The sequence below is a fragment of the Gymnoscopelus microlampas genome (genome assembly GCF_963454915.1).
Source record: "Gymnoscopelus microlampas genome assembly, chromosome: 11".
Lineage (NCBI taxonomy): Eukaryota > Metazoa > Chordata > Actinopteri > Myctophiformes > Myctophidae > Gymnoscopelus > Gymnoscopelus microlampas.
The window spans coordinates 27080145-27093347 of record NC_139948.1 but is presented as its reverse complement, the minus strand read 5'-3'; the positions used below and the strand labels follow the sequence as shown (position 1 = coordinate 27093347).

General features: G+C 44.1%; 1 protein-coding gene across 8 annotated transcripts in view; it reads left to right on the top strand.

Moving 5' to 3' along the window:
• Positions 1–49: 49 nt before the first annotated feature.
• The window catches only part of ep300b (EP300 lysine acetyltransferase b), a 43093-nt gene continuing 29939 nt past the window's right edge, over positions 50–13203 (top strand). For 6 of the 8 annotated variants that reach the window (XM_084071668.1, XM_084071667.1, XM_084071662.1 and 3 more), the window contains exons 1-4: positions 50–2473; positions 5170–5780; positions 11640–11819; positions 12910–13203. The exon at positions 12910–13203 is cut by the window's right edge and continues 31 nt beyond it. In XM_084071668.1, coding sequence (XP_083927794.1) covers positions 2380–2473; positions 5170–5780; positions 11640–11819; positions 12910–13203 — 1179 coding nt within the window. In that variant the 5' untranslated portion in view covers positions 50–2379. The remainder of the gene's footprint in view (positions 2474–5169; positions 5781–11639; positions 11820–12909) is intronic. The other 2 variants (XM_084071666.1, XM_084071664.1) reach the window with 1 other exon arrangement.

The following is a 13203-nucleotide window of genomic DNA, read 5'->3' as shown; positions in this document are numbered from 1 at the left end:
AAAATGTATACATTTTAAAACACTGGATGATTTAGAAAATGTGGACAGAGTGTGGGGTTTGAATGTGCATGATCATATCAAGCGAAATGTAATTGATGAAGGCTTTACTTTGAAAAAGTTCAAACGTATATCCATTGATTGGTTGCCGAATGTGAAGGATCTGAGCCAATTCTGATGGTGGTGCGGTTGCTGCCGGTGGAGCGCGACTGTCCCCTACAGATGATTGCGATAGTAGTGCAACTCCGAGAGAATACGAAAGTGTATTCCGGGCAATCCCGAGCACCAACCAACCCCCCTTCACGCCTAATGTTGCTGTACCTCCAACCCTCCCCCCGTATCAGAGGAGTAGAAACAACAAGCCGCCATTTTGTTTGTGCGGACAGACCGTAAGAAACAGGAGATACCGAGAGAAGGAGCGACTCCAACACCGATAACAGCCACTCCGGGAACCGCCGGTTGAAGAGTGGCGGAATCGTGTCCGAGCACTGGGAGGGAAAAGAAAAGGCATGAACAAAAGATAAGACGTCAGAAAAACGAGTCGGTGATATAAAAAGGAAATACTCTTTGAAAATCCAAGGAAGGGGGTGTTTTTGCGGAGCGGAGACGGAGAGGAGAGGCGGAAGAGGGCAATATATTATAACGAAGGAAAACCTACGAAAGAAAATGAACATGAAAAATCATTATGTGCCCATCGCGGAGGAAGGAAAAAGCCCGCACAGACAATTATACAAATAAATTACTAGCGGGCATAAGAGATAGGTGGAAAGGAGAAAGACGGGTTTAAAGAGAAGGGAAAATTGCCAGGAGAAACGCGAAGGGGGGCATTCTCCATCACAAAGAGTCAATGAAAGGATTTTGTGAACCCAAAATATTTTGGGGGGTGTTGCTAACAATATCTTGCCGATCCGTGGCTTCCCATTTCTAAAATAGTCATAATTTCTTGGCGACCCACGTCGTTTTATTACATTTTCGCCCATCATTGTATTCTCCAGTTTTTGGATGGGATCTTTTTCTTCGCTTGCATGACAAGATCTATCAGTATACGCAGTGAATGACAAGATATTGTTTTGCAATATTTATAAAGCGTTTGATTTTCTCCAGTTTTTGGGAAAGCTTAATAGTGTTGTCAGCAGAAACCCCAGGACGAGAAATATCTTCAGAAGCGAAGGATATGTAACCCCATGGAACGTCCTCTGCAAAATAAAACTAATTGGATCATTCTACTTGCCCACTGATTGGCAATTTAGCTTCTTCATATCCCATAACAACTATTCCGACAAAGAGAAAGCTGCAGCAGAATCGATTGACAATTCCGAAAAGGCAGACAAGCTGTGATTTTTGGACAAGATTTTTCATGATTATTGCATCCATTTCGAACCCCGCTGGCTGCAATAGGCATACTCACGCAAAGGGGTGCAACAACCAAATGTGCAATATGAGTCCGTTATTTTTGACTTAGTGCCTTGCATGGATAGACGCATACACAAAGTGTACATTTGTAGTCGATATGCACATGCAAAAAGAAACTTGAGATGCACGTAAATTGGAATTTGCAGTAGTTATTTTTGAACGAGTTCATGCAAGTGAAACTCGTGTTCATCTCTCAGTAGAACTGCATTATATGCTATTTATTCAGTTCAAAAGCCAATGCAAGTTGCTTTCTTAGTATTGCACTTGAGATTAACTACAATTCATCATGCTTTAACTGCATTTTAAACCACTGTCATCCACTGAGATAGATCACACCACCCAACTGACCGGCTTGTTTTGGTGATGTTGGGGGGTGATTGCAGTGAGAATTCAGATCAAGTCGAATATAGTGTGAACTCTATCGGGGTTCTTTAAACTGTTGCATGAGAGAAAGCCCCTTCAAAAGTTACCACCCGGGTACGCTTGGCCTGCAGTTTTCTATTGCATTTTTCATCTTCATTGCCTGGCCGAGACCATCAACTGAAGCGCCTTGGAATTTAAACACTAGATTTCACCGCCGACTATGGCGGACAACACAGAATCAGCCACGGAGGACAGGTCTTGGGGCATTTTTTATGTCGCAGAAGAGGCTACATGAGGTTGTCGGAAGCCCGTTCGCTTGTCTGTTTGTGCGACTCCACCTTCCCACCTCCTCCTGTTCAACTCCGAGAAATCTGTGAAGAAACACAATCTCGGACAGGGGAGGGGGATTGATATCTACGGAGAGGGATCAACCGAGAGTGGGAACTCTGAAGGAAAGAGTTGAACATTGCTGTCCTTTCCCCTACCGTCCCCCAAGCGGTGGGGGAAGAAGCCATACGATTTCTTCAAGAGGGTTCAGGAAACGCAAACAAGGGGAATACGTTTGCCCTGTGTGGATCTGCAGTATTTTTTTAATTCGTCAAAAATATGGCCGATAATGTCCTGGAGTCCGGCCCGCCTTCAGCCAAGAGGCCCAAGCTGTCCTCTCCAGCTCTCTCTGTATCAGCCAGTGATGGAAACGGTAAACACCTTTTTTTTAAATGCATTGTTTGCAAAGCACAAAACGAAAAGTAATTGCCAGTGAGTAAATAGTCATAGATCAGAACGATTATAGTATGCAGAGTTGCCTTATAGTAGAAGTTACTTGCACGGACTTGCTTAGTTGCTGCATAGAGCCTCTATCGATACGCATGCATGCATGGAAAGGTTTGGCTCAGAAAATGAGATTGCTTCAAGAAAGCATGGAGTTGTCGACTTGGACAACTTTTCCAGGTGTTTTGTTTTGGTGTGCTAGCCGCAGGAGGCTAGCACACCTGGCTAACCCAACTAGCTAGTAACTACTGTTCCACCGCCAAACAATGGAAGAGTCGAGTCACCCCAGTTTTCTCAAGTTGGCTAGAGCTTTTACATGTTCAGAGAGCCAATTCGATTTGACGTATACGCCTAAATGAATGACCCACAAGCCATACTAAAATGATATGAAAACGGTCTGTCCACGTAGCCTACAAGCCCTTTTTAAACAACGTCTAGCACTCTAGCTACTTTAAAAGCAGAGAATGGTATTACGCGATGCAGCTAGCTTGGTAGCTACCGGCTCAGCTGAGTTGAAGTGGCTTGTTAGCCAACTCTGTTGTAAACATTTCGGTGGACACAATTCGGGGTTTAGTAGCCTCTACGCTAGCCTTTGATTCCAGCACAAAATAAAAAAGGTTTAAATTCATCAACCTTGTGTAGTCGCTAGCCCGTCCGTGAGAGTATTGACGCTAACTTGCTAGCTATTGTTTGGCCCTCACTTCATCAATGAAGAACTTGCGCAAAGCATTGTTGTCGTGCTGCCAATGCAATTGTTGCTACATTGTAGCGTTTCTTTAATCCCCGAGCAACAATTTGGCGAGAAATCCCTTTTAACGTTACTTTATTCATAGCTATTTCGACGTACAAGCCTGTCGTGCGATAAAAAATAACGTATTTTCAAGAAAAAGTACACATTTTCATCGGGAACAAAAGTGGCGACATGCGTTTTCTGTTTAAAATATGTAATTTTTGTCGTGCGACAGCCTCGAGTAAAGCATGAACGGTGAAGCCTTTACGTGTTTTTGGTCGGAGATTAGATGATCAACTTTACTGCGCTCTCCGACGAACCCACTTGTATTGTATACTCCCCTATTGTCTGAATGGCATAATGACACCAGGCGTTTGTTCTTTTTTACATCTAACTTTTTATAACTACGCAAGCATGGCTGACAAATCCGGACAGTGCCAATGCCTTGCCTTTTTGCCTAACTGTTATCAGACTCAAGGTGGTCTTTACTGAAAATACAGTTGATTTTTGTGAATAATTTATTTAGTCACATTTGATCTAAGAAGTACTGTCTGGTGAAAAGACATTAAGGATATAAAGTATCTGTTTGAAATGGGTGTTAGCCTGGGGTCTTATATGTGCTGTACATGGTTAGCTGGGCTAGTACTGTGACCCCCGGTGTGATGGTTACTTCCAAAATAAGGCTGTTGATTTGTGTTTCCTAAGAAATGTCTGCACTATGTACTGCCATCACCAAGACATGGCAAGTGTGTATTCTGAATGTGTTTGGGGGAAATGCAGTGCCAGTCAGGCATTGTTAAGTCAGTCACTGGCACAGTAGACCTCCTACAACCTAGCATCATAAATTGCCACTTGCCTTATTTTCAGTAGCGTTTAACCTTAGAGGTGTAGGAATGCCAAATGTCAATAAAAGATCAAGAGCTTTGGCTTTCATTGTGCTGAAAACCTGGTTCTAAGTAAACGTGCGTTGTCATTTGTCTGGCAGCAGGCAGAGCAATTTATCCTCTAGGTCCTGCACACACTTCTAAAATAAAATGTATGATCTCTCCACCAGCATGACTTATTCTGTGACAACTTTGTGGTAGAAAGATCCATAGTTTATGTACCGTGTTTTCTGACATGGGAAAGTGCTTGAAGAAAATATAGATTTAAAAAAAAAACATGGCAACAGTCCTTTGCAGTCAGACAGGTGCATAGGAAAATATCAGGAAATCTTCAGAATGTGTGGGAAAACTCTGAGGAACGGCAGAGAGGAAATAAAGATACTGATACCGTATCTGAAAGACAAAATTTAATCAAGTGCAATAAAAACATGAATTGAGTGAGAGGGGGTGTGCAGGAGTTTTCCCATTAAAAATATATATATTGCAAGGCCCTACAATCAGTTAAATTTATAACTTATTCTTGATGGAACCTACCTCCGCCAAATTAACTGACCTTCAACTGTGCTTTCCCCTCACTGTGATGTGGCAGCATAGCATATTACTGTAGACCGTGTGTGCACACCTGCCCAGTCAGTATTTACACCTCTGTGGCTTCTCACCCTGACCCCACTGCATGCACTCTCCATGTTTGGCACCCCATCAAACCACAAGCTGATGCCCAGGAGAGGAGTCTAGACTCCGGGAGGCAGCTGCTGCTGCCCTGGCTGCTTGTCTCAAAGCTCCAGAAGGACAGGAGATTTCTTTTGCGGAGCTCTATGAGCTAGTCCAGAGAGATTATCAAGTTGATGTCAGTGCTGTGCAAATGTTTTTTTTTAAAGTTAAGAATTACATAGCCTTTCAAATAATATAAGTAGCAATTTGAATTCCATTGGTTTCTATTAGTTTCCTAAGCTGTTGCTTCCTGAGAGATGGCTTCTCCAAATAAATAACATGAATGTCTCTCTTTTCCAGATTTTGGTTCACTCTTTGATTTGGAGCACGACCTTCCTGATGAGCTCATCAACTCATCTGAGCTGGGGCTGGTCAATGGAGGGGACCTCAGCCAACTCCATACCAGCCTGGGGGGAGTTGGAGGAGGGATGGGACCGATGGGCGTGGGAGGCCAGGACGCCGCCGCCAAACACAAACAGCTCTCCGAGCTCCTCCGCGCTGGACCACCGCCCCAACAGGGGGTGCCCACCCAAAACAGCACAGGACCAGGGGCACCGATGGGCATGATGGGGGGCATGAATTCCTCCCCCGGTGGGCCCCAAGGCATGGGACCCCAGGGACAGCAGCAGGCTGGACTGATGCAGCAAGGGGGAATGGTTGGTGGGGTGGCTGGGATGAATCGGGCGGCTGCGATGATGAGTGCCCAGAAGGCCAACAATGGACAACAGCAAGGTCTGATGGGAGGGCAGGTGATGAACGGCTCACCCAGGATGGGTTACCCTGGCAACACGAGTATGGGTAGCAATAGTAATCTGTTGGCAGAGACATTACAGCAGCAGCAAGGGGGACAGCAGATGGGACCTGGGGGACAAGCCGGGATGAGGCCACAGCAGCCGGGAGCACTGAACAAGGTGAGGCTGAAAATGCAGGAAGACCATGAACTCTGGCTGTACTGTTTATTATGTGAAAAAAGTAATTGCTATGGTGATTATTACCATTTTCAAATCATTAGATGTTGCAGTTTTTTTTTTTTTTTTATCAGTGGGGGATAAGACCTTAGAGCCTAAACAAAGTGTTCTGGTGCTGTGAGAAATCAGTTGTGTTTTGTTTTGTATATTCTTTTTATGCTTTATTGAGAGAGTGTATAGAACAGGAAACCAATAGATCTGGAGACATTAGGAGTTAGATTAAAACTGTGACTCAATAACTAGCTACACGATCTGAAACAAACCCCTGCAGTAATTTTGCTACACACATACGTGGTCCTCACAAAGTCTGATGTTTTCATGTTGGTTGTCCTGGGTGAGGCACAAGGTGAGCCGTAGACTCAAGTTCAACGGCTGTGGTTATTCTGTTATACTTGTGTAGACCAGTGCTTTAGGCTGGTGGAGACCAGTGCTTTAGGCTGGGGGAGACCAGTGCTTTAGTGGCAGTAGGTTGCTGCCTGTTATGATTGTAACCTCTTCGTCTGCAGCATTAACCCCATTATGTATACTCTACCTGATTGTTTAAAAACATAAAAAATAAATCCTGATGCTGTGTAAAAGCCACTAGAGCAGAGGACCTGCAATTACATTATTTAATATTGGAATATGCTGGTTAGGAATCCTCCAGAAGTGAGCAGAAGCATCATGTGATGGTAGTGCTGGTAGTGCTTGAAACAGTTGAAAGGGCTATCACAGGATTTAAAAAGAAGTGGTGTAGCCTTCTGTGGTAACATACCTGAATTGCATCATTAGACTCTGTGTCCTTTCATTACATCACTTAGTCATTGGTTTTTTAATGGTAGCTGAAAGGCAGCTCTCGTGGAGAGACCTGAATGGAAACTTTGCGGTGACTTTCTCCAGCGATGAGGGCGTTTCAATGGACTGTGGGAGATTTCTGGGGGGCTGATTTTGCTAGTGATGGGAAGTTGCAATACATTTGGATGGTCAGTGGCAACTATTTCTGGGGACCGACTTAGATAACCTATCAGAGCAGCATGCTCCTGAAAACCGAACCAATAGCGTGTTTCCAAAAACCCAAGAAGGAGCAATGGAGGCTCCGATGGCCGGACACGGCAACCGACTGCGGCCATTCATCGTTGGAGTTCATTACTTCCACAAGAAAGACCGGATGCTGGCAAGGCCTCATCGTCCCTCATCCAGAAGCCACAGAATCACGAGTAAACAAACAAACTGCAATTCAGTCAGGACAACTCATGAACGGATTAAAATATTTTCAAGGAATATAAAATTAGCATTAAATTATTTATTTTTGGCAATGAATGGATCTGCTTTTAGGTACTCTGAGGGAGCACACTACATGTCACACTTCATGTCACCTAAGGGCCTTCCGAATCCCCCCCATAGTACATAAAAGCAGATCCAAAACAGGTGTTCGCTGGGGTGGTGGAGGGTGAGCAGCAAGCTTAAAGGCAGCAGCACTGACAGCAGTAAGCAGCAGCAGCAGCAACGTAGTAAGCAAGTAAGCAAGGAATGAGCAGTGCAAACTTCCCCATTTTAAATGGAGTGTCTTGTTGGTGAAGTGAGTATGTGATTGGTTGAGAATAGAAGCGTGGAGCTGAGAGAGACCGACCAATGGTCGGCCACCAACAACTGCACTGAGTTTCCTGACTGAACTTGCTCTGCGCAAAGTGCAACATGCGTGACGCTCATGCAATCGAATTACTGCATAGATATCGCCGGTGTCCAGGACGAACCACTCCATTTTCATCTCTTTTTTTATTTCATAAATCAACGCTATTGAACACCCTTTAGGTCTGTGTAAAAAAATCAAAACATTTGAACCAATGAAAAGTATTAAAAAGCGCCTCTGACGAAAACTCCCAACTCCATTGGATCCTCAAACTGTCCGTCAAAAACAAACAACTCCCCCCTCTCCTCTACAGTGCTGCCACAGCATGAGTAGAGCGCGCTGCGCAGTGAACGAGGAGGAGGAACACGTAGACAAACTCCCCGTAGTCTGTTAAAACTATGCAGTGTACCTGTTTATCAAACTTAGCACTGACGCTAATGTTATGAAAACAAGTAATTGTATTTCTAAAATCTATGAAGTGTTTAATGAGGAGAGCAATGTGACAAGAAGAAAGGCGTTCATAGCATTTCTGTCGCGCTAGTTCTACTACCTCTTTGCAGAAGTTATTGTAATATTTAAAGTCCTGTTTATTATTGTAGGCCTATATAATAAGTGTCATGAAGCATCAGGGCATTAATTCACACGTTGTTGTGATGCATTGTGAGCTTGGATATCCATTGTTAGCTTTTGAGAATTTGTACCCTTTTGAAACCTCTCCCTCGGCAGCGAGTGGAGCTATTGTTGTTTGGACACCTAACTCCATTTCAGCTTGATTTCTGCTCGTCTGAAACTACTAACTCCACTTGCGCTGGGTAAAGTATTGATTTACCCGCGATTTGGGTACAGTGTTGATAATATAATGACACATGCAAGTATCTGACAATATATAAAGTCAGATACCAACTTTGATGAGGCAGTATTGCTTTGTTTTAAAAATATAAGGTTTTCTTCATTTCCTGAAAAACGTATATTTTGTTTTTTCGTTTCCTGAACAATGAGCGTTTTGGAGCTAGCAGTTTCGCGCTGGACAGCAGAGATATAATAAAACAGTACTAATGTTAATTACATTTATATTAATGAGTAAACCACCCCCACACCATTGACACTGTTGCAACGGTACATGCCATCAGTACCAGGGTTATTGTACATCTGCACACTAGGTATAATGACCTATTTTCCAACATCTCGCCACAGACCTCGCTAAATACCTTAAAATCGCCCGTTCAACTCGGGTAGCACAGGGTAACACATGGTAGCTGTGTGAGACGCCCAGCGAAGACCGTTTCGATCGGCGATCCGCCATCTTGAAGCTACAGCAGTTTATGTTAAACAGTGATCAGCGATGAGAAAAACAACAACCGAGAAAATGGAGATTTAGTTTCCGCTTTAGAGTGGAGGCGGATGGGAACGAATATCTCCGGATACGGATGCAGTCATAGGAAGAATAAACTTAACACATTGCAGAATCTATGCTAAGGCAAATGCGTAAGCAAAAATGCATGCATACAAAAGTACATGCAATTAAAATGCGTTACAACATCACAGAAATATACAGATATTGCTTGAAGAGTCAATAGTATAAAGAGTACAGTAACTGCACCCTACAGTGTTATTGCACTATAGCCTCCAGACTATCAGAGTCAGTGTCCGTACGGTATTGTGCTGGTGTTCACTCTAAAAAATCACTCTATTGACCAAGCAGAGCGGCCATTGTGGGCTTCATTGTAAAACCTCTTGGCTACCGGCACAAACAAAAGACTAAGTCTTTTTAACTTCTTTTTGGGGCATAGTATGCAGCTTCCTTGCTGTATGCACTATGCACCTTCGCCACCTCCTAGCCCCAACGATGGAGCCAGCCTGTTCAGATTGATTGATCCCCGGCACTGATATGAGCACCCCCAGCAGGCAACCGCAAAGACGAGGACACCAGCAATTACAGACCGATAGAACATCTGCAGCATCTTTTTACACGCTCCAAAGGACCTGAGCCTCGTCAGAAAGAACAACTTGCTCCGCCCTGGCTGTAGAGGGCATCAGAGTTGTCAGACTGTCCAGTAACATGTTCAGGTGCACGCCCAGGAACTTGTAGTGTTCCATGATCTCCACCACCTCCTTGTGTATGATGCTGGGGAGCGGTGGCACCCTCTCGCTCATGCAGTAGTCCAACACCCTTTCCTCGGGCTTGCCAGTGTTGAGCCGGAGACAGCTCGCCTCGCTCCACCTCACAAAGTTCCTCGCGTCACCATGTCATCGCGGTCTACGGTTTTGTCACCTGTGATGCAGCTGACGACGGCAGTATCATCGGAGAACTTCGTCTTTGAATTGAAGGGAAAGTCCGGTGTAGAGGGTGAACAGGAAGGGTGACTTGACAGACAAACAAGAAAATACTGTATAATATCGCAAGGCGTACAGGCAATATGGGCCAGAACGTAGTGAGTTTGTTTATAATTGTGTGCTTTCCATTTTGCTATTTGTTTTTTTTTGTGTATATGGTTTGATTTACATGTTTAAATATTATACTAAAGTGTAGCCCATGGTGTAGCCTTTTGCTAAATCTTTTAACTTTTACCTTATGAGTGCACTTGTTTTCCGTCCCTGGGCGGTCTCTGTAGGGAAGGAAGACTGTCGCAATTTCAAAGATTTTCAAAAATAGAAGATCTACATAGCTGGGATTTCCTCCCATGAAGATCTTGTTTCCCTAATACACTTGAGCACTGAAATTATGTAGGATCATCAACGCTATGGACTTGAACCACAATGCCTTTTTTTATGCTTGCAACTTTGTGGTTTGCAGTGGAATGGAAGTAGTTCACAGCATCATGAAACCCACTGAGCTGTGTTATTTTCACACACAGCTTCGAGGCAGAAACGTTTTCATATGGCGCAGTGGTAAATTAGCTGCCCAGTGCCCACTACTGCGGAGTCTGGGGGTTCGAAACTTCGAATCCACCGCGGTGCATCTGGCTTTGTCAAGGGTCTATACAAACACAATTCACCCGTGTTCGGGGGAGGGAAGCGGGTGGGGATAGTGATATTTGTGACTACACAATTCCTACGGGTTGGGAGGAGTAGGACAAGGCTCTACAAAAAGAGCTGGTTGAGAACCACTGGGATAGAACAACAGTGACAACAAATGTGTGTGGGGACGGGGGCGGAATCAATTGCCAAAATTTGGCATAACAACTAAATTAGGGAGAAAAAAAGGAAAAAATGTCATGATTTCCCAACAGTTGCACACAGCAACGAGATCGGCCAAGCAATCAATGTAGTACACACATCCGGTGGATGCATGTACTTGGTCTTGAATTTGCTACTATTAAAAAGCACTGGTTCAGGGCTGTAAAGATTTCAAAGTACTGTATCAGATATTATCACGGCTGTTGTTGAACGTGGCTGCATTTGTCTTTGAAAGCCTTGGTATATATTATGAACATCTTGGTGCCATTGACTTAATAGGGGGGCAGATCATTTTGGAAACCTTGCTCATGTCTTGGCCACATGCCTGCTACTATCTAGATATCTTAGCTACAGTGAGAAGATAATGAGCAGTGGATGTGATGATTTGAATGGGAAGATATGGTGGTGACATATAGACTATAGTGCTTCTGTCCAGGAGGTAATCTCAGAATGGTGGAAACTAATTTAAGGCAATACTGGCACACTACTTTATGTGTTGAATTTGAACAGATTAACCACTGATTCATCTTTCTGAATATCATCATTATATTATGTACAAGGATACTAGTACTCTTTATATAAAGTCATACTTGTCTGAGTTACGAGGTAGGTAATGTAAAAACGATCCTTCATCTCTCACAAACTGACATGATCTTGCATTGTCACTCCGTTCTATTTCATCTCTCTTTATCAACAGCATTTTTATAAACCTGTAATCAATTTGTCAGAAGTTTTCAAATTGATACATTCAATGTATGAATGACACAAGTTAACATTTCTGCTCAAAAGCTTGTAATATGCCCGTGTGGGGAACTTTCATACGACATGACGTTTATCCAGTCCTCTAACCCCCTTTTTTCTCCTTCTCATCCCTGTTCTATTTCCTGTCCTTTTGTTCCATCTCTTCTCTGTATCCTCCTCTCTCCCATGCTTCATTCCAATCTGTACTGTCCTCTCTCTCTTCCCTCCCTCTCTCCATCCTCCTTTTCCAACCTACCTATCTCTCTCCTCCCCAGATGAATATGATGGCCAGCACGGGCCCCTATGGTGGTCCGTACGGCCAGCCCGGTGGCCAGGGGCTACCTGGGGCAGGGCTGGGCCCACAGCTCCAGAGCAAGGCAGGCCTGGCCAACAGCCTGGCTGCCCAGTTCAACATGGACAAGAAGACAACACCGGGCCAGGGCATGCCGGGCATGGTAAGCACACAAATACTCACATCTACTGTGCAATTTGGTTTTCATCCTTTTTGTATAGAATCATAATCAGCTTTATACATGATGGGAGCCCTCCCTCCATGGAAGCTTTTCCCTTTTTCCCTTTTCGGTGTTTGTTAACAGTAGGCTAGCTGTTGTGCAACACAAAACTTGTCGTCTTAAATAGCCGTTTGCCAGATATTTCCTTTTCACCAAAAGAACACAGTACCACTTAAACCCTATATACTTAGTTGACCAAATACCTAGTATGAGAGCTCTATACTAGGTCCTTTAGTATATTTAGTCTACACTAAATATCTTTGCTGAAAATAGCCGATCTACAAGCTCACATCACATTGTGAGCTTGTAGATGCTAGGGTTCAAGTGGTTATGTTTAAAAGTGGTGTTTTCCACTCAAGGCTGCCTATTTTCATTACTAGATTTAAATTGGACCTAAGTCCTAAGGTCATGTTCATGGTTGTAGCCAAGCCAAAACATCCCTGTCACGTTACACTAAGCTGGTGTAGATCATGACCTCCTTCGCTATTAAGAGGGTTTATATGAATGAGCATGTATCGGTCAAGTGTTTTACCTGACAAAGAGCCCTTTGAGTCTTAAAAACACTGTCTGTGTGTGTGAAGAGTGATCATTTGAATGATTGTGTTCTTTTCGCTTGCATGTTTTGTTATTGGTAATTGGTGAGCTCTTATTTTGTTCCGAGTGCAGATTGAAGAGCATATTGACCACATAGACCTCTATTGTTCACAAACACTAAAACTCTGATCAATGTAGAATTGATTCTGCTCTCGATGCTGAAGGAGCTTAATTAAATATAACCAGTTAATCCGCCATTTGTCGTGATTGTCATTTCCTGCAGTCTCTTGTAAATATATATTTATACATTTTTTTAAAGCAAAATAGCAAGGCAGTGCTGTGATGACTGTTTCATTACAATTTAGGTTTACAACAAATCCAGAATACTTTGTTCCTTTAGCATAAACTACAGGCTGCAAGTGCAGTTAGTACAGTGTCGGTGTATACTTACTTAACACATTTCCCCTGTCTGTGTCTTTCTTTCTCTCTCTTCCCCAAGGCCTCCCAGCAGCAACAGCAGCCCTCAACTGTAGGCGGTGTGCCAGTGGGCGGGGCAACAGCAGCAGGAGTGGGAGGACCCCCGGTCGGTCTCAGTGCCGTAGGGGTGGGCGTGGGGGCAGGTCCCGGCGCAGCGCCCCCTACGGCCGACCCCGAGAAGCGTAAGCTGATTCAGCAGCAGCTTGTTCTCTTGCTCCACGCGCACAAATGCCAGCGGCGTGAGCAGGCCAACGGGGAGGTGCGACAGTGCAACCTGCCCCACTGTCGCACTATGAAGAACGTCCTGAACCACATG